At 44.8% G+C, this 18,693-nt stretch overlaps 1 protein-coding gene across 1 annotated transcript in view; it reads right to left on the bottom strand.

The window, feature by feature from the left end:
* LOC140389628 (serine/threonine-protein kinase ATR-like) overlaps positions 1-18,693 on the bottom strand; it is a 119,840-nt gene that overhangs the window by 14,761 nt on the left and 86,386 nt on the right. Inside the window, exons 39-40 of the mRNA XM_072473911.1 lie at positions 6,599-6,733; positions 192-392 (exon numbers count right to left, since the gene is read on the bottom strand). Coding sequence (XP_072330012.1) covers positions 192-392; positions 6,599-6,733 — 336 coding nt within the window. The remainder of the gene's footprint in view (positions 1-191; positions 393-6,598; positions 6,734-18,693) is intronic.

Here is an 18,693-nt window from a genome sequence, read left to right as displayed (position 1 = left end):
TGCCACCCAACAGCAACATGGAGATGTAGATGATAGAACTTTTCAGAGTGGATTTGGCATTGCAATGAGTTCATGGCAATACAGAAGAGAAATGTTCTCCCCATGCAGCTTTGAGGTATGCTGAAGCAACAAAGGTAGTCAGTACGAAGGTTAATATCGTGAAACTGGAGCAAGTAAAATAGAAGCGTTACCATGTCATCAAAACCAGCAATGTAGGCCCAGTGACCAGGGAAAGGGTCATGGTTTGCATGAGTGCCTGCAGTTGATGGCAGGGTGGGAGTCATCACAGATTGCAAAGGAATGAGGATTTCACTGAAAGCAGATTCTTCCACCAGCCTTTTGAGCAATTTGAAGTGAACGCTCATGCTTAAAGTTGTGGTATTTCCATCCACCTACAAACAGAAACACTAGTTAAGGAAAACCACAACAAAATTGTTTTCACAGTGCTGAACATTTTTAAGATATGTTGCAAAATGTGAACCTTTTAATTACTCAGCAAAAAATTCTAACTTGAGCAAATTTAGAGGCTACAATGTCACTGTTAAAGATTAAAATTAAGAACATAGACATAGGAGTAGGCCACTTAATCCCCCTCTGCCCCCAACCAGTTCTAGCATTCAATAAAAACATGGCTAATTTGAAGCCTAACTGCATGTAATTAACTGCCTTTGTCCCATAACCTTTGGTAACTTTGCCCAACAAAACTTTATCAATCTCATGTTCATAATTAACAACTGCTCTAGCATCAATTGCTATTTCTGGAAAACAGTTCCAACCTTCTTAATAATCTTTATTATTGTCCGGTGGCAGCATGCAGGAGGAGGTCACACATTGGATGGCTCCTGCTCGAGGCTTGATTTTTTAGAATTTAATGCCCAGTCCCAGGGGCAATTTTGGTTAAATAAGTGCAGGAAGAAAGATGTCCAAAGCCCAAAGGAAAGCTGCCGTGAAGAAGGGGGTGAGTGAAGGTTCGCCGTCCAGTGGAAGGCTTGGTTCAGCAACTGGAAGGAAGGCTGAGGCTGGGTCGCTGCGTGGGGCCGAGGTGATGATTGTGGAACTTGAAAAACAGTTCGCAAAGCTCATGGAGGTGATGAGGAAGGAGATGATGGCAGTATTGAAGGTGCTGGTCGAGGGGGCGATTGCCCCAATGAAGGCCACGGTGCTGAGGGCATCGGCCTAGGTGCGGGAGCAGGGTGAGAAGCTGAAGGGAGTGGAAGAGGCCTTGTCAGAACACAGTGATCAAATCACCTCGATGCGTGAGGAGCGGCAGAGGGTGATGGAGGCCAACAAGGGTCTGCAAGCCAAAGTAGAGGACATGGAAAACAGATCTAGGCGGCAAAATCTGAGGATCGTGGGCCTGCCCGAAGGGGTGGAGGGTCCGAGGCCGACGGAGTATTTTGCCAAGATGTTGGCAGAGCTGTTGGGGGAGGAAGATCGCTCTCGGTACGAACTGGATGGGGCACATAGGGCGTGGAGGCCTAAACTAAAGGTGAATGAGCCGCCAAGAGCAGTGATTATTTGATTCCGTAGGTACCGCGTAAAGGAGAAGGTCCCGAGTTGGGCAAAGCAGAAACCGAAGGTGAAGTGAGCTGAAGCTGGTGTACGTATATACCAGGACTTTACTGTGGAGTTGGTGAGGAGACGGGCGGCCTTCGGTCAAGTCAAGACAGCACTGTATAACAGCAGGGTGCGGTTCAGCCTAGTGTACCCAGCTAAGTTGAGGGTGACCTACAACTCCAAAGACTTTTATTTCGAGACTGTGGAAGCGGCGGAGACGTTTGTGAAGGCAGAAGGACTGGGGCAGAAGTAAGAAATGAGACTGAGGATTGGTCTTGGACTGAGGCTAGGGGGTGTGGAGGAGTGTATGTAGTTCTATTTTTCACTGCACGTTGTCAGATGTGCTAAATGAGTTGACGTTGCCTCTTTGGACTAGGTAAGAGTCTTTTCTTTCGCAATGATGGTTCTTTGGGGTTTGTGTGTTTACACTGGGGTTGTGTGTTGAAGGGTATTTCTTTGTTTTCCTGGGACTGGGCGGGGGAGGGAGGGGATTGAAGCCTGGGCAGGGGCCTCCACACTGGCTAGCTCAAGTTGGCCAGTGAATGGGAGTGTGGTGGTGGTAGAAATGCAACAGGGCGGGCCCAGCCCAGTGGGCAGGGCCTGGAATTATGAGGATGGTGGTTAGGAGTGGAGGGAGGGAGGGTGAGAGAGGTTAGGATAGTTACGTGGAATGTGAGGGGTTTGTTGGAGGGAAGTTTTTTCTGGGTCATCTCGGGGGTAGTGCTCGTGAACTTGGAACCAGGGCCCCTAGAAGCCTTTTTCAGGGGTTCGGACAGGCTCGGGTGGCAGGCGGGTGTGGGGGCAGATGTTGTTAGCCTTTGCCTTGCTGATTGCCTGGAGGCGGGTCCTGTTGGGGTGGAGGTTAGCTTCTCCATCCTGTGACACGGCTTGGTGGGGAGGGGACCTACTTGAATTTCTTGGACTCTCAGGAAGGTGAAATCTCAGTTGAAGGGGCTAAGGAAGGGTTTCACAATTCATGGGGGCTGTTTATTATGCACTTCCAAGAATTGGTTGCCATTGAACATTAGGGAGGGGGGAAGGGGGGTTGGCAGTATTGTTGTCTTTGGTTACACTGTTTACGGATTGTTAATGTGTGTGTTTTTTTTAAAACCTGGAATGTATGGGTGGATGTTTTGGTCTGTATATTAAGCAGGAGCGGTTTGTTTGGGAGGGGGGGGGATTATTACTGTATTTGTTTTTTTCTTTTTTTTTCTTTGGTTGTTCATTGATGAAAATGTGGAGAATATAAAGATTTTTTAAAATAATCTTTATTATTGTCACAAGTAGGCTTACATTAACACTGCAATGAAGTTACTGTGAAAATCCCCTCGTCGCCACACTATGGCGCCTATTCGGGTACACTGAGGGAATTTCAGAATGTTCAATTCCATCTTTGTGGGAAGAAACACTTCCTAGCTTCAACCCTGTGATGTCTGGGTCTAATATTTTGAACTCACCAATGAGCAGAAATTGTTTCTCCCAATCTACCCCACCTGTTCCTTTTACTATCTTGGAAACTTTGATGAAATCATCTCATATCTTTCTAAATTCTACTTTGTGAAATCACTTCTTGTAATTTAGGGCAGTAATTTTTAGGGCAGCAGGGTAGCATTGTGGATAGCACAATTGCTTCACAGCTCCAGGGTCCCAGGTTCGATTCCGGCTTGGGTCACTGACTGTGCGGAGTCTGCACATCCTCCCCGTGTGTGCGTGGGTTTCCTCCGGGTGCTCCGGTTTCCTCCCACAGTCCAACGGTGAGCAGGTTAGGTGGATTGGCCATGATAAATTGCCCTTAGTGTCCAAAATTGCCCTTAGTGTTGGGTGGGGTTACTGGGTTATGGGGATCGGGTGGAGGTGTTGACCTTGGGTAGGGTGCTCTTTCCAAGAGCCGGTGCAGACTCGATGGGCCGAATGGCCTCCTTCTGCACTGTAAATTCTATGAAACCCTTGGAGACCCGGTATAATTTTCCAAAATCAATGTTGCGCTCCCTCCAAGGCCATTTTTTCCCCACCTAAGGTATGGTGCTCAGAACCACTCACAATATTCCAGATTTGATCTGACCATGGCCTTGACTAGCTTGAAGAATGACTTCTATCCCCTTCTATTATAGTCTGCTAGATATATAGGTCAATATGAATTAAATATAAATTGGCATCGGTTGCAACTTGTCTCAGGGCGTGATGCAGATTTGAGGCTACTATCAGATCAGTCATGATCTTACTGAATGGCGGAGCAGGCTCGAGAGGCTGGATGGCCTATTCCTACTCCTTGTTCATATGTCCTGTTCTCCCTTGCTCTGGCAACAGGACAGTCAGAACATAATCTAACCTAACTTCCACTAGGTAAAACAAGATAATGGTAAAGAGATTCAACATCATCAACTAAAACTCTGTTTAATTGTCATCCCATACAATACCTGACATTTTAGAAAACTAAAATTCCAATTAGAAACTGACAAAAACTTTAATGAATTTCTGCCAAATAATTACATTATTTCAAGTATAAAAACACACGTTTCTGAGTTTTTATTTCATGGGTGTGCGCAAAGACATCGTGACTCCATCAAAGGGTGGAGAAGATTCAACATATGGTTTAGGCCTTGTGCACGGTTATGTGAGAAACAATATATATAATGAAAATAGTAACAATGCCCATACTTACAACTCCCTCTCCTCCTGATTGAAGAGCTGAGATTTTTTTTTAAAAAGCAGAAACAGAGAAAGCTAGAAAAATTCAGCAGGTCTGGCAGCATCAATAGGAGGAGAAAACAGAGTAACCGTTTTGAGTCTGCATGACACTTCTCCGGAACTAAAGAGAGGGGAAAACGTGTTGGGTTACATGCTGTATAAGAGGGGGTGGAACAGCAGGAACAGTGATTAGTGGGAGCTGGGAGAGATGTAGCAAAACTGAAGAACAAGTGACAGATGACCCTGTGGCGGACGGGAGAGGGAGGCTTTTTTCAGAAGAACAAAAAGGGTGTTCCACCCCGCCAGCCTCTGCTTTCAAAGGATGAGGGCTTTCAAAGGGCAGCACAAGTAGCTAGCACTGTGGCTTCACAGCGACAGGGTCCCAGGTTCGATTCCCCGCTGGATCACCGTTTGTGCGGAGTCTGCACGTTCTCCCCGTGTCTGCGTGGGTTTCCTCCGGGTGCTCCAGTTTCCTCCCACATTCCAAAGACGTGCAGGTTAGGTGGATTGGCCATGCTAAATTGCCCTTAGTGTACAAAAGGGGTAGGAGGGGTTATTGGGTTACAGGAAGTGAGGGCTTAAGTGGGTCAGTGCAGACTCGATGGGCCGAATGGCCTCCTTCTGAACTGTATGTTCTATGATCCTCCGCCATTTCCACTAACTCCAGCATGATGTCACCACAAAACATATCTTCCCCTGAGCTGTGTCCGAATTCTGCAGGGACTGCTCCCTCCGTGACACCATGGTTCGCTCCTCCATCACGCCCAAACTCCTCATCCCCTTTCATCGGCACCATCCCTTACAAATGCAGAAGGTGCAACACCTGCCCTTTGACCTCCTCACCATTCAAGGCCCCAAGCACTCCATTCAGATGAAGCAACATTTCACCTGAACCTCCTTCAATTTGTTCTAGTGTATTTGCTGCTGCCAATGTAGCCTCCTCTACATTGGGAGGCTAAGCACAGACTAGGTGACTGCTTTGCGGAACACCTTCGTTTAGTACACAAGCACAGCCACAACCTTCCTATTGCTTGCCATTTCAATTCAGCACCTTGCTCTCATGCCCACATGTTTATCCTTGGGCATGCTACAATGCTGCACTAAGTCCAATGCAAACTGGAGGAGCAGCATCTCATCTTCTGGTCATACATGTTACAGCCCTCAGGACACAACACTGAGTTCAACAATTTTAGACTGTGATCGTTCTCCTCCATCTAAACATTTTTTAAATATCCCAAACATTTTTTGTTCTTCTGCAAAAATCCTCCTTCCCCCTCCCCCACTGGGCCATTCGTCACTTATTCTTAAATTTTGCTACATCTTTGCTGCAATCTCTCTCAGCTCCCACTAATCACTGGTCCCACTGTTCCACCCCCTCTTATACAGCATATGACCCAACACGTTTTCCCCTCTATTTAGTTCCGTCGAAGGGCCATGCAGGCTCAAAATGTTAATTTGGTTTTCTATCTCCACGGTTGCTGCCAGATGGGCTGCGTTTTTCCAGCTTTCCCTGTTTTTGTTTCAGTTTCCAGCACCCACGGTGTTCTGCTTTTATTTTAGCGAAAGACATTTTTGATGCTATTGTTGTCAGAGATATTTTCCACTTAAAAGTGATCTAAACTCCAAAAATGGACCAGTTCTTTAAAACATCCTTCACCATAAAGCAGTTCTTCTGAGATCAACTCCATGATCAAGTCTGCAACACAATATAACTCAGGATCCGTTGCACATTGGCCTATGTGCCTCCCAAACAGCTTAATGAAGCCACACTGTGGTATCAGGAGACATTCCCTCATGAGTATTGAGGCTCAAAATAGAAAATCAAATTAAATTGAAACCACTTCCTACAACTCAAAATATTGTAAACCGAGACATTTTAAGGGGGTGGGGTAGGGGCACAGGCAGAGGAAGGGGAAAAAATGGATTTGAAGGTGTCATCCTGTATACCATCTTCTTCCTATAAGCACACTTACTGAAAGGAATAGGGCAATATTATTCACAAATATGAATAAAGATTGGAGATAATTATTTTAAGATTCTTCAATGCTGATAACTCTATAACACTTTGACAGAACAAAAAATTGTAAAATATATACATGGATTTTATGAAATATTAAGGCATGTACCGTTTTGAGGGTGGCACAGTAATTAGCACTGCTGTCTCACGGCGCTGAGGACCCGGGTTTGATCCCAGCCCCAGGTCACTGTCCGTGTGGAGTTTGTACATTCTCCTTGTGTCTGCATGGGTCTCACCCCCACAACCCAAAGATGTGCAGAGTAGGTGGATTGGTCACGCTAAATTGCCCCTTAATTGGAAAAGTTAAAAAAAAAAAATTTTTCAAAAGGCATGTACCGTTTTGTTGCACAGTTCCAGCAACTTTTCAGTAAGACGAGTGGCATCTCCGATGAACTTGCCTAAGCAGCTCTTATCAGTGATGGCCTTCTGAAGAATTTCCTTGCACCTTGTAACTCGAGTTGCGTACGATGACTGCAAAAGACAAAGAACGTTCGTCATGTAATGTACAATGTTTATTTCATTAACAGCACGGAGAAGAAAGTGAAATTAGAGTATCATCTTGCATTTGTTTTTGATGCAGACTAGTTTTGTTTACTCAATACAGCAGCACACTAAAATTGTATAAAATCCAAAAATCCAATTCAGGAGCTATTAAATTTTTAGGTGCTATTTCGAGAAAGTTACATTTATTTATAAAGATGGTCAAATAGACATTTCAAATTATTCCTCTTTCTGACAGGGTTTCTCAAAGTAGAAAACTAAATTAAACAGAAACCACCTCCTAACTAAAGGAGGTGACCTTATTAAATATTAATTTAAAAATTAGCCATATTTTCTTGGGATTTTTTAGAAAATTTATGTACAATGTTTTTTTATGTAGTTAAACATTTGGGAATTGAACTGTTGCGACATTCACAGAATTGTAGGTTAGTTACAGCACAGCACAAAGAGGGGCCGGGCCATTCAGTTTGTTGTCTCCCTGAGGGCCCTCTGCAAGAGCCCACCAATCAGGTTCATTTCTCCGTCTTTTCCCCACATGTGGTGGATTCAAGATCGAGTCTGCAGGCCTTGGCGGTTCAACCAAAACATGGAGCTTTATTTAGAAGGTGCTAACACTACAGGCTGCGTTGTTAGACTGCCTGTTTACCCGTGCAAATGGAAAATGACGCCACGCCATCGTTCAGCTATATGGCTGTTCAGCTATATGGCTGCTTGTGAGGAAACACTAAAAACACAATGAATACACACGATTTGCTCCCCTTTTAAATCAAAGGTCCCTGACACAATAAACAGCACAGTATCAACAATCAATTAGCAACATGAACAATTAATCAACAACAAGCCAATGCGTCAGTCATTCCAGAAGCCGCATTCTGTGTGCTTGTCAGCGAACCGTGGGCATCTGCTTTTCCGTATTTGCTGCAACCTCTGGTGTCTTTGCTTTGCTTGTCACTCGTTATCTTAACCAGAGTCGATGTAGCGATATGAGATTGACTCGGTGTTTGATTCGCAATTGAGGTGCTGTTTTCCCCAATTGGTTCAGTTAGTGTCAGATTCTCGGGAAGGACCAGGTCGTCTCTTGACACAGCTGGATTTGGTCTCTCTGTTGGTTCAGCCTCTGGCAGATTGGTTCTTGTCACCAAAAGTTGATCGGCATGCCTTCTCCATATTACATCATCTCGGGTTTGTACCATGTAGGAGACCAATGGTGGCAGGAATCCAGTTTTCACTTGTGGTATAGTTTCTTGCCAGAACTTCTTGACCCTGGCAGAAAAACATGACATTTTGCCTTGTTATACCGCTGTATGAGTTGATTTTTCTTGACAATTTATTTTGTCTTTGGTGGTTTTACCAAATCGAATGCTGTTCGTAGTTGACATTTAATCATTAGCAAGACCAGAGATACTGGAGTGTTGTGTGTGCAGTATTCCTGTATGTGAGCAGGAATTGACTCAAGCGTTTAGATAATGAATCTTGTTCTCTGCTTACCTTAAACAAATATTTAATCTTCTGTATAAAACGTTCTGCCAGCCCATTTGTGGCAGGGTGATAAGGAGCAGATGGGATGTGTTGAATTCCATTCCCTTTCAAAGTAGTTTATGAACGTTTGAATTGCGGTCCATTTTCACTCACTTGTTGTTCAGGGAACTTGAATGTGCTGAAGATTTCAATCTCTCAACTTTTTTCTCCGATGACGTTGACTTCATGATGGCAACTTCAGGCCATTTCAAGTGAGCATTGACTAGAATGAGAAACATGCACCCTTCCAATGGTCCTACATAATCAACACCCTCCGTTGTCAGGCCTTCCTCTTCTGGCCTTTCCCATGGGTGCAACAGGGCCAGTGGCAGCAGGTTCTGCACTTTTGCTCAAGACTAACATATTTGCGCCTTTTCCTCTATTTCAGCACGTAGCCCTGGCCACAAAAAAAAGCTCCTATCTCCTTCATGCTTACAATACCACAGTTGCCTTTGTGTAATTGGTTTAATACGCTTTTTCTTAATAATGGTGGAATGGTAACTCTCATTCCCCGGAGGAGACAACCTGCCTGTACGGAAAACTCAGGGTTTGCTCCTGAAGACTTGCCTCGAACCACCAGGTCCAAAACCTCAGACTGTACTGGATCACTTATGGTATTACTCTTCACCTGCCCTGTAGCTACAGGAGCATTATCCACTTGGCCGTTTCCAACGAACTGCCCATCAACCAACTATTTTTAAAAAAAAATTGTTATTCAAATTTTCACAAAATATCAACAACAAAATACAGAAAGAAAAAGAACAACCCCCCCCCCCCATATACATAAATAATAAATTAACACCCTTCATCAACACAAAGGCAAAAATACACACCCACTCAAGAAAAACGAACCAACCCCCCCGCGTTGCTGCCGCTGCTGACCATCTTGTAACGTTCTGCCAGGAAGTCAAGGAACGGTTGCCACCGCCTGAAGAACCCTTGTACCGATCCCCTGAAGGCGAATTTCACCCTCGCCAATTTAATAAACACCGCCATATCGATGATCCAGGATTCCACGCTTGGGGGCCTCGCATCTTCCACTGAAGAAGAATCCTTCGCCGGGCTACCAGGGACGCAAAGGCCAGAATACCGGCCTCTTTCACCTCCTGCACTCCCGGCTCCTCTGCCACCCCAAATATTGCGAGCCTCCAGCCCGGCTTGACCCTGGAACCTACCACCCTCGACACCATCCTCGCTACACTCTTCCAAATGTCCTCCAGCGCTGGGCAAGCCCAGAACATGTGGGTGTGATTTGCTGGGCTCCCTAAGCACCTAACACACCTGTCCTCACACCCAAAGAACCGGCTTATCCTTGCCCCGGTCATGTGAGCCCTATTGCAGCACCTTAAATTGTATGAGGCTAAGCCTCGCGCAAGAGGAGGAAGCGTTCACCCTCCCCAGGGCATCCGCCCACATCCCCTCATCAATCTCCTCACCCAACTCCTCCTCCCACTTACCCATTAGCTCCTTCACCGAGGCCTCCTCCACCTCCTGCATCACCTGATATGTTGCAGAGATCCTTCCCTCTTCAACCCAGACCCCTGACAGCACCCTGTCCTGGACCCCGCATGGCAGCAACAGTGGGAACTCCACCACCGGCCGCTGAACAAACGCCCTTACCTGCATATATCTGAAGGTGTTCCCCGGGGGGAGCCCAAACTTCTCCCCCAGCTCACCCAGGCTCGCAAACTTCCCATCCACAAACAGGTCCCCCATCCTTCTAATACCTACCCTGTGCCAGCTCAGAAACCTTCCGTCCATCCTCCCCAGGGCAAACCGGTGGTTCCCCCGAATCGGGGACCACACCAAGGCCCCCACCTGCCCCCTGTGACGTCTCCATTGCCCCCAAATTTTGAGGGTAGCCGCCACCACCAAGCTCGTGGTATACCTCGTTGGAGGAAGCGGCAGCGGCGCCGTCACCAGCGCCTCCAGGCTCGTGCCCACAGGACGCCATCTCCAGCCTCTTCCATGCCACCTCATCCCCCTCCATCACCCACTTACGCACCATCACCACGTTGGCGGCCCAATAATACCCACAGAGTTTAGGCAGCCCTGCACCGCTCCAGGAACACCCTTCTCACCCTCGGGATCTTCTGCGCCACACAAACCCCATAATGCTCCTGTTAACCCGCCTGAAGAAGGCCCTAGGGATCAGGATGGGGAGGCATTGGAACAGGAACAAAAACCTCGGGAGCACCGTCATTTTAAGTCACTGCACTCTACCCGCCAGGGAGAGTGGCAGCACGTCCCACCTCTTAAACTCCTCCTCCATCTGCTCCACCAGCCTCGTGAAGTTAAGCTTATGTAGGGCCCCCCCAGCTCCTAGCCACCTGGACCCCCAGGTACCTGAAACTCCTCTCTGCCCTTTTTAGCGGGAGCTCACCAATGCCCCTCTCCTGGTCCCCCGGGTTCACTACGAACAACCTGCTCTTCCCCATATTAAGCTTGTACCCGGAGAAATCTCCAAACTCCCTAAGGATCCTCATCACTTCCGGCATTCCCCCCACCGGGTCCACCACATATAGCAGCAAATCATCCGCATAGAGCGACACCCGATGCTCCTCCACACCCCGCACCAGCCCCCTCCAGTTTCTCGACTCCCTCGACGCCATGGCCAGGGGTTCAATCGCCAGTGCAAAGAGCAGGGGGGACAGGACACACCCCTGCCTCGTCCCCCGGTGTAGCCGGAAATACTCTGACCTCCTTCTGTTCGTGGCCACACTCGCCACCAGGGCCACATACAGCAGCCTCACCCACCTGACGAACCCCTCCCCGAACCTTTTCAACACCTCTCACAGGTACCCCCACTCCACCCTATCAAAGGCCTTCTCCGCATCCATCGCCGCCACTATCTCCGCCTCCCCTTCCATCGCCGGCATCATTGTAACATTCAAGAGCCTCCGTACATTAGTATTCAACTGTCTCCCTTTCACAAACCCCGTAACAAACTATCTATTAAGGGTAGTGGGGATAGTCCATCTGCATTCCCACAAAGGTTTGACTAACGATATTTGATGGTGTATGTGTGTGCTGACAAGAGTAATGCCCACCTTCGCATTCTGCTCGATGCTAGTGATGGGATCCTGGTATGAGGTTCAAAAACTGTTGTTAGTGGACGATGGTCTGTCAATAAAGTGAATTTTGTCCCACACAGGAATTGATAGAATCATTTAATTCCAAAAATGATTCCTAGGGATTCTTTTTCTATCTGCTTTATTCAAGGTCTTTGATGCCAAGGCTTCTCTTCACCAGTGGGCATTATGTGGGAAACCCCATAAGGTGATTCGTCACATGCTAGATGCAGGGATAAATGTGGATTAAAACGTGTCAGGACTTCTGGCTTGAGTAACACCCCTTTTGGTTTGCTCAAATGCTCGCTCACATTAATCCCCCCATTTCCACTCTTTATTTTGACAAGTAAATTGTGCAAGGTTTTTGGAATAGTCGCCAGATTAGGGACAAACCTTCTGTAGTAATTTAGTCCGCCTAAGAAGGATTGAAGTTGGTTGAGACTTTAAGGTGTGGGAGCCTCGTAATGGCTTTGACTTTCGAAGGCGACTTATGCAGTCCCTTGGCATTGATGACATGACCCAGATATTCAATTGAAGTTTAGAAAATTTCACATTTGTCTTTTCAGACTCATAATCTACAATCTTCTAATCTCTGGAGAGGGGCATTGAGGTTGCAGAGATATTTTTCCTCATTCTTGGCAATAACCAAGATGTGATCTAGGTAACACTGGATTCAGTCTAATCCGTTTAAGATTTGGTCCGCAACACGTTGGAACAAAGCTGGAACTGAAGTGATGCCAAATGGCAATCTTTTGTATCGAATTAACCCTTTGGTTGTCGCAATCGTCAAGAACTGTTGTGAATCCAGATTTGGATTTGGGTTTATTGTCATGTGCACCGGATTCTGTGTACAGACCAGCCAGATCGTTCCATACATGAAAATACATAGGACATACGATAAAATATACAATGTAAATACATAGACCACAGGGTGAGCATACGGAGTGCAGTGCTACTCAGTAGAGAGGACGTGTGTGTTAGACGTTTTAGTTGCTGTGAAATGAAGAGTCTAAAGTTCTTGTTCCTTTTCACCAAACACCATTTATTTCACTTCCACAGCCTCTACATAAAACTCTTAACAACACACCACTTGCCAGAGGCCACCTGAAGCCCCTTTACATATCAGTGTCAATTAATGGATACTTAACATAAATGAGACAACTAATTGCAATGTCTCTTAACCCATTACTTAACAGTCTCCCCTTCCTTGGAGAAAAAAAAATTAGGTGAAAACAAAATTTCAAGAAACTCAAAAACACACACATGATGTCCCCCTTTTTTTTTGTTTGGACGAGAAAGAAAAAAAAAAAGTCACAGAAACAAGCGCCCTTCATTAACAATATCCAAAAGTTTCTGTGAACTCGCCCCTCTTTTCGTAAAACAGTCTGACAGTTGATAGCTCCTGTCAACTCATTTAATTTTTGTTATTTCCCCTCTGTCCAACATCTGCTTCAAACTTGCGATGTCTATCCGTAACCTCTTTTCATTGACACTTTTTGTAGAGTGCACATTTTCCCACAGGGATTTATTGTCAATGTGACAGTCAATAGATATATTACCCAAATCCCCTAATCCCAAAATTTCTGTCAATATCATACTTATATAAAAAGCCATATCCACCACCTCTACAAGGCTTAACGTCTCAGCAGCCAAAGTGCTTTTTACCACTCTCCTTATTTTCTTTGTTTCCCACACAAGTGGGAAACATTTACCATTGTTCCGCAAAAGGAAAATTATAAAACCTCCTGCGCTTGAAACCCCATCACATAAATTTGCGTAGGACGCATCACTATAAACTATGAGTTTCAAGTGCTTACGGTCACCTAAAACCAGGAACTTCAAAACACACTCCTGCATTTTTAATTTGGCCAACGTTTTATTTGCTCTTATTATGTCTTCCACTTTGGGATCATTCATTTTTGTACTCAACTAAGACATCAAAACTCACATCCGGTCTAGTCTGTCTACCTAACCAGTTCAGTTGCCCAATTAAACTTCGCATTTGCTCTTTTTCTATCTTTGAAACCAGTGCGACTTTTTGTGAAACTCGGCCACGACTAATTGCTATTGGGGTGATGCTTTCCAATTAAGATTGCTGACGTAAAGTTGCCCCTAACTTAGTCTGTCCCATTGCCAGTCCAATATATTTAAATGCACCGGAAGCCTGACTTCCAACTCTGAATTCTTTCCTCAAACCAGAGATTGCAATAGCTTCAAAAATCACTAGTCCCACCCCACAAAAAATCATCGACATGCATCACAAAAATGCCAGAAAGATTTCCTTTATAGTGCCAGTAAAACATTGCAGGATCTGCTTTCAACTGGCAACAGCCTAACTTTAACAAAACTGACCTTACCAGAAAAAACCAGACTCTAGATGCATTATTTAATCCATATACACATTTGTTCAACTTCCAGAGTACCCCTTCTGTGTTAGCTGCTTCTTTAGGAGGACGGAGAAAAATGTCTCTCTGGAGCTGATGCCCCTGCAAAAGGCAGCTTTTATATCTATAGATTTGCATTCCCATGCCTTTGTGGCTAATAGAGCCAAGAATATCTTTAAAATAACCTTTCCTGCTGTAGGTGAATCTACCCTTAAATCCTGATCTTCTAAGTTTTCTTCAAATCCCCTTGCCACAAGCCTGGCCTTTGCCTTATAAGTTCCATCCGGAAGAACCTTTTTCGTGTAAATCCATCTGTGGGATAGAGCTCTTTGTCCCCTATCCGGTACTTCCGTGTATACCCCAAATTCACTCCAACTATGCAATTCTTGCTGTTTAGCTTCTTTAATAACTTTTTCATCTAATTTATTTGAAGCCACCAAAATCTCACGCGCAAGTGGACTTCTACTCCTATTTGCATTTGTAGTCTTACTCATGTTCCGAGATCTTGACAAACTACGTCCCCTCTCCCGCCTGGTATCTCGTTCTGTACTGCTACGGTTTGATCTTTCCCTTCTGCTGTGGGATGTCCTTTCAATAGTTCTCGACCTTTTACTGCGGACCTGTTCGCTATCCGATATACTATCTGAACTGGCACTGCGTTTCTGTGCCCTCCATTTTTGAACTTCGTTTCCCCAATCCATTGTCTTGACTCCTTCCCCTGAATGCTGTACATTCAACCAATGTTTATACTTTCCAGTGACCTTCCCTGCTCTACTAATAACAGTTGCATCCTTCCATTGACTAGACCCTTCAGGCAAGTATGTCACTTTTGTACCAACTTTTGGCAGTTGCCCTTTCGGAAAATTGGCCTGTTTTAATTCACCAGAAGTGTTGTGTTTCTCCACAGAAACCCTGTCTATATCAGTTAATTGGTCCTCATAGTTCTGTAACACATGCGTACCAGATGACTCTGGTTCCTCGTCATGTCTGTCTGCTCTGTCTAAATTTGAAAATTTGTAATCTGTACCCATTATTCTTGATGAATGGACCCTAACAGTTTGATTACCATGTTGCAAAATAATTGTTTTGCCATCTATGCCTATCATCTTCCCTGGGCCTTTCCATTCATTAGAATTGTCTCTCTTATAGTATACCATGTCTCCTTGCTGACAAGCGGCATCTGATGGCCATACGTTAAGTCTTAAAGCTCTGCGAATTCTTTCAGAGACTTCTGCATCCAAAAAAGCTTTTCTACTGCTATGTAATGCATTTAAATGTTCAGCAAAACCAGAGCTAATTGTAGTCCCCTCCCAAGCTGGAGGCTGGTCATCCAAAATGGACGGAATTTTAGGATTTCTACCAAACACTAATTGATAAGGACTATAGCCCCCAACCATCTGAAATTAATTCTTTGCATGTACTGCCCATGCGAAAGCTGAATTTAGCCTGCAATTTGGTCGATCTGCCAAAATCTTCCGAAGCATGTCATCCATGACAGCATGATTTCTTTCACAGACACCATTACTAAATGGGCTTTCTGGAGCCTTATTCATAACTCTGATATTCATGTTTTCACACATATCCCTAAACTCATCATTAGCAAATTCTCCCCCATTGTCCGGAAGGAATTTTGCCGGTGGACCCATTCCTGTCCCTATCCATTTTTCCACGATTTGATCCAGAATTACTCTCTTTTCTTTACTTCGTACAATCGTTGATTGACTAAATCTGGTTGCTAAATCTACAAAATGCAAAATAAATATATTATTTGCTTTATCCCAGATCTTAAGGTCCATGGCCACAATGTCGTTAAAATCCCTGGCCAAAGGTAGGGTTACTATCGGTCGTGCTGGTGTCCTTCTGTACTTCCTAAAAACTTCACAGCGGTCACTAACCTGTTCTATCAGTTTAGTATAGTCGTCATCCCTTACCCCTGCATCCTTTAATAAATTTTTCAGCCTCCGAGGAGACGGATGTGCAAATTGCCTATGCATTTTTAATACCACAAGCTTTTTATCAGCTAAAGTCCCATTTTCAACTGCCATTCACACATCCTTAACCACTCTACTTGAAAAACTATTTGTCAGTAATGGAATACAATAGTGTCCCGACTGTGTAAATTGTAAGTCCACCATCTTTCCAAAAACTGTTGCCTTATCCTGTTCCATATCCAGTTTCATGTGTGCTTTCTTCATCGATGGTCTGCTCAGAAGCAAAGGTATCTCACTTGATACAACATCCATGCTAATGAAATGATTCACTCCGGCAATATTGCAAGGGATCACCACTCTTTTCAGTGACTTCAGACTATTATCATCCCCAAACCTGAAACTTGTGGAACTTTCAAATTCCTTAACCTTGTTTCGATTTTCAGCATTCAAAGAGTCCAGGTAACATTTTAACCAGTCAATTCCCCACACAGTAGATGTGCAGCCACTGTCCAATACAGCACAGTTGAAGGATTCTGCAACCAACACCCTCATTACCGGCGTAAAACTGCTTGTCAATAGGACAATGCCTTCTTTCTGGTCACTATCTTTTTCCTCTTCTGACTCTTCCGTGCCATGTGTCGCTTCAAACACTATCATAACGAGTTGGACAGTTGAAAGCATAATGGTATTGAGAGTCACATCGAAAACATCGATTTATCATGCCCCGTGCATTTCTGGGGTCCATCTTCCGATTGTAGGTTCTATCTGGGATTCTGTCTTCATAATTTCCTTATCTCGGTCTCCGTCTATAGTTTTGAGCCCTGTTCGTAGCCATACGATTTCGCCATCCTGTTACTAGTGTATCTTCCATATTCTGCCTTATTGCAGGCTGACCTATTTGGGTCATCAGAGCCATCGGAATCGAATGTTTCCCCAGAAGCTTTTGTCATCTGTTCGAATAAGGTATCCTTATCAGTAAACTGAACTCCTGTCAAAACCAGGAGCCCATCCATGTTGCTCACTCTAGCACAGTCAAGTAATTTAAAGGCCAACACAGACTGTGGAAATTCCAGATTGTGTTTCTGCAGCCTTTTATATAGTCTGCCAAATTCCATTGTATAGTCTTCCATGGAGATATCCTCCATTTTCCGGAACTTATCAAAATCCAACCATGCTTCATACGCACTTAACAAGTCACCTTTCTTATAAATCTTATCCATTTAATGTAATAAAGTCTCCAGACCTTCTTCTGAGTCTAACTCTTCCAATTCCAGCTCAGAAAGCACTTTGTTTCGGATTTTACTGCCATATGGCTGAGAAAGAGCCAATGCCATACCTTGTTTTCTCTTTCCCAAAGCAGTTACTTTAGTCCACATAACTACTGCACTTCTCCATTGGTCGTACGATTCCCTTTCAGAAAATAAGGGAGGATAGTCATATCCAGCCATGTATCTTTTTTTTCCCCTTCTCACTCACTCCTTGGTTTGATCAGGAAAAGTTGTATCTTTCAAACCTTCACATTTGCACAGCAACCATCCTCTGCTACCATTTGTTCGATGTTTTAGTTGCTGTGAAATGAAGAGTCTAAAGTTCTTGTTCCTTTTCACCAAACACCATTTATTTCACTTCCACAGCCTCTACATAAAACAACACACCACCTGCCAGAGGCCACCTGAAGCCCCTTTACATATCAGTATCAATTAATGGATACTTAACATAAATGAGACAACTAATTGCAATGTCTCTTAACCCATTACTTAACAGTGTGGAGAGATCAGCTCAGTCCATAGGAGGGTCATTTGGGAGTCTGGTAACATAAGAACTAGGAACAGGAGTAGGCCATCTGGCTGATCTTTGTGGACTCAGCTCCACTCTCCGGCCCGTACACCATATCCCCGAATCCCTTTATTCTTTTTCTTAAAAACGTTTAAAGAAGGAGCCTCAACTGCTTCACTGGGCAAGGAATTCCAGAGATTCACAACCCTTTGGGTGAAGAAGTTCCTCCTACACTCCGTCCTAAATCTACCTCCCTTATTTTGAGGCTGTGCCCCCTAGTTCTGCTTTCCCCGACCAGTGGAAACAACCTGCCCGCATCTATCCGATCTATTCCCTTCATAATTTTATATGTTTCAATAAGATCCCCCCGCATCCTTCTAAACTCCAATGAGTACAGTCCCAGTCTACTCAACCGCTCGTCATAATCTAATCCCCTCAACTCTGGGATCAACCTAGTGAATCTCCTCTGCACTCCCTCCAGTGCCAATATGTCCTTTCTCAGGTAAGGAGACCAAAACTGAGCACAATACTCCAGATGCGGCCTCACCAACACCCTATACAATTGCAGCATAACCTCACTAGTCTTGAACTCCATCCCTCTAGCAATGAAAGACAAAATTTGATTAGCCTTCTTAATCACCTGTTGCACCTGCACACCAACTTTTTGCGACTCGTGCGCCAGCACACCCAGGTCCCTCTGCACAGCAGCATGTTTTAACAGCTTACCGTTTAAATAATAATCCATTCTGGTGTTATTCCTCCCAAAATGGATAGCGCCAATGAAGCTGTTTTTGAACCTGTTAGTGCATGTTCTCAGACTTTTGTATCTTCCTGCCCAATGGAAGAGGTTGGAAAAGAGAATAAGCCAGGTGGGAGGGGTCTTTGATTATGCTGCCCACTTCCCCAACTTCATTAAAATCTGTCGCCAAGAGCATACTCACTGTGGGCCGCAATGGTACTCTTCTATATTTCTTACATATATCACATCTATCGCTTATCATTCCTATAAGTTGGGTGTATTCTTCATCTTTTATTTTCTAAAATAGATTTAGAGTACAGAATTATTTTTTTCCAACTCGGGGCAATTTAGCTTTGCCAATCCACCTACCCTGCACATTCTTTTGGGTTGTGGCAGTGAGACCTAAGCAATCACGGGGAAAATGTGCAAACTCCAGACGGACAGTGACCGGGGGCAGTGATCGAATCCGGGTACTCGGCGCCTTAAGGCAGCAGTGCTAACCACTGCGCCA

This window comes from Scyliorhinus torazame, chromosome 14 (genome assembly GCF_047496885.1).
Source record: "Scyliorhinus torazame isolate Kashiwa2021f chromosome 14, sScyTor2.1, whole genome shotgun sequence".
Lineage (NCBI taxonomy): Eukaryota > Metazoa > Chordata > Chondrichthyes > Carcharhiniformes > Scyliorhinidae > Scyliorhinus > Scyliorhinus torazame.
The sequence above is the reverse complement of the archived record's forward strand: the minus strand, read 5'-3'. Positions and strand labels throughout refer to the sequence as shown.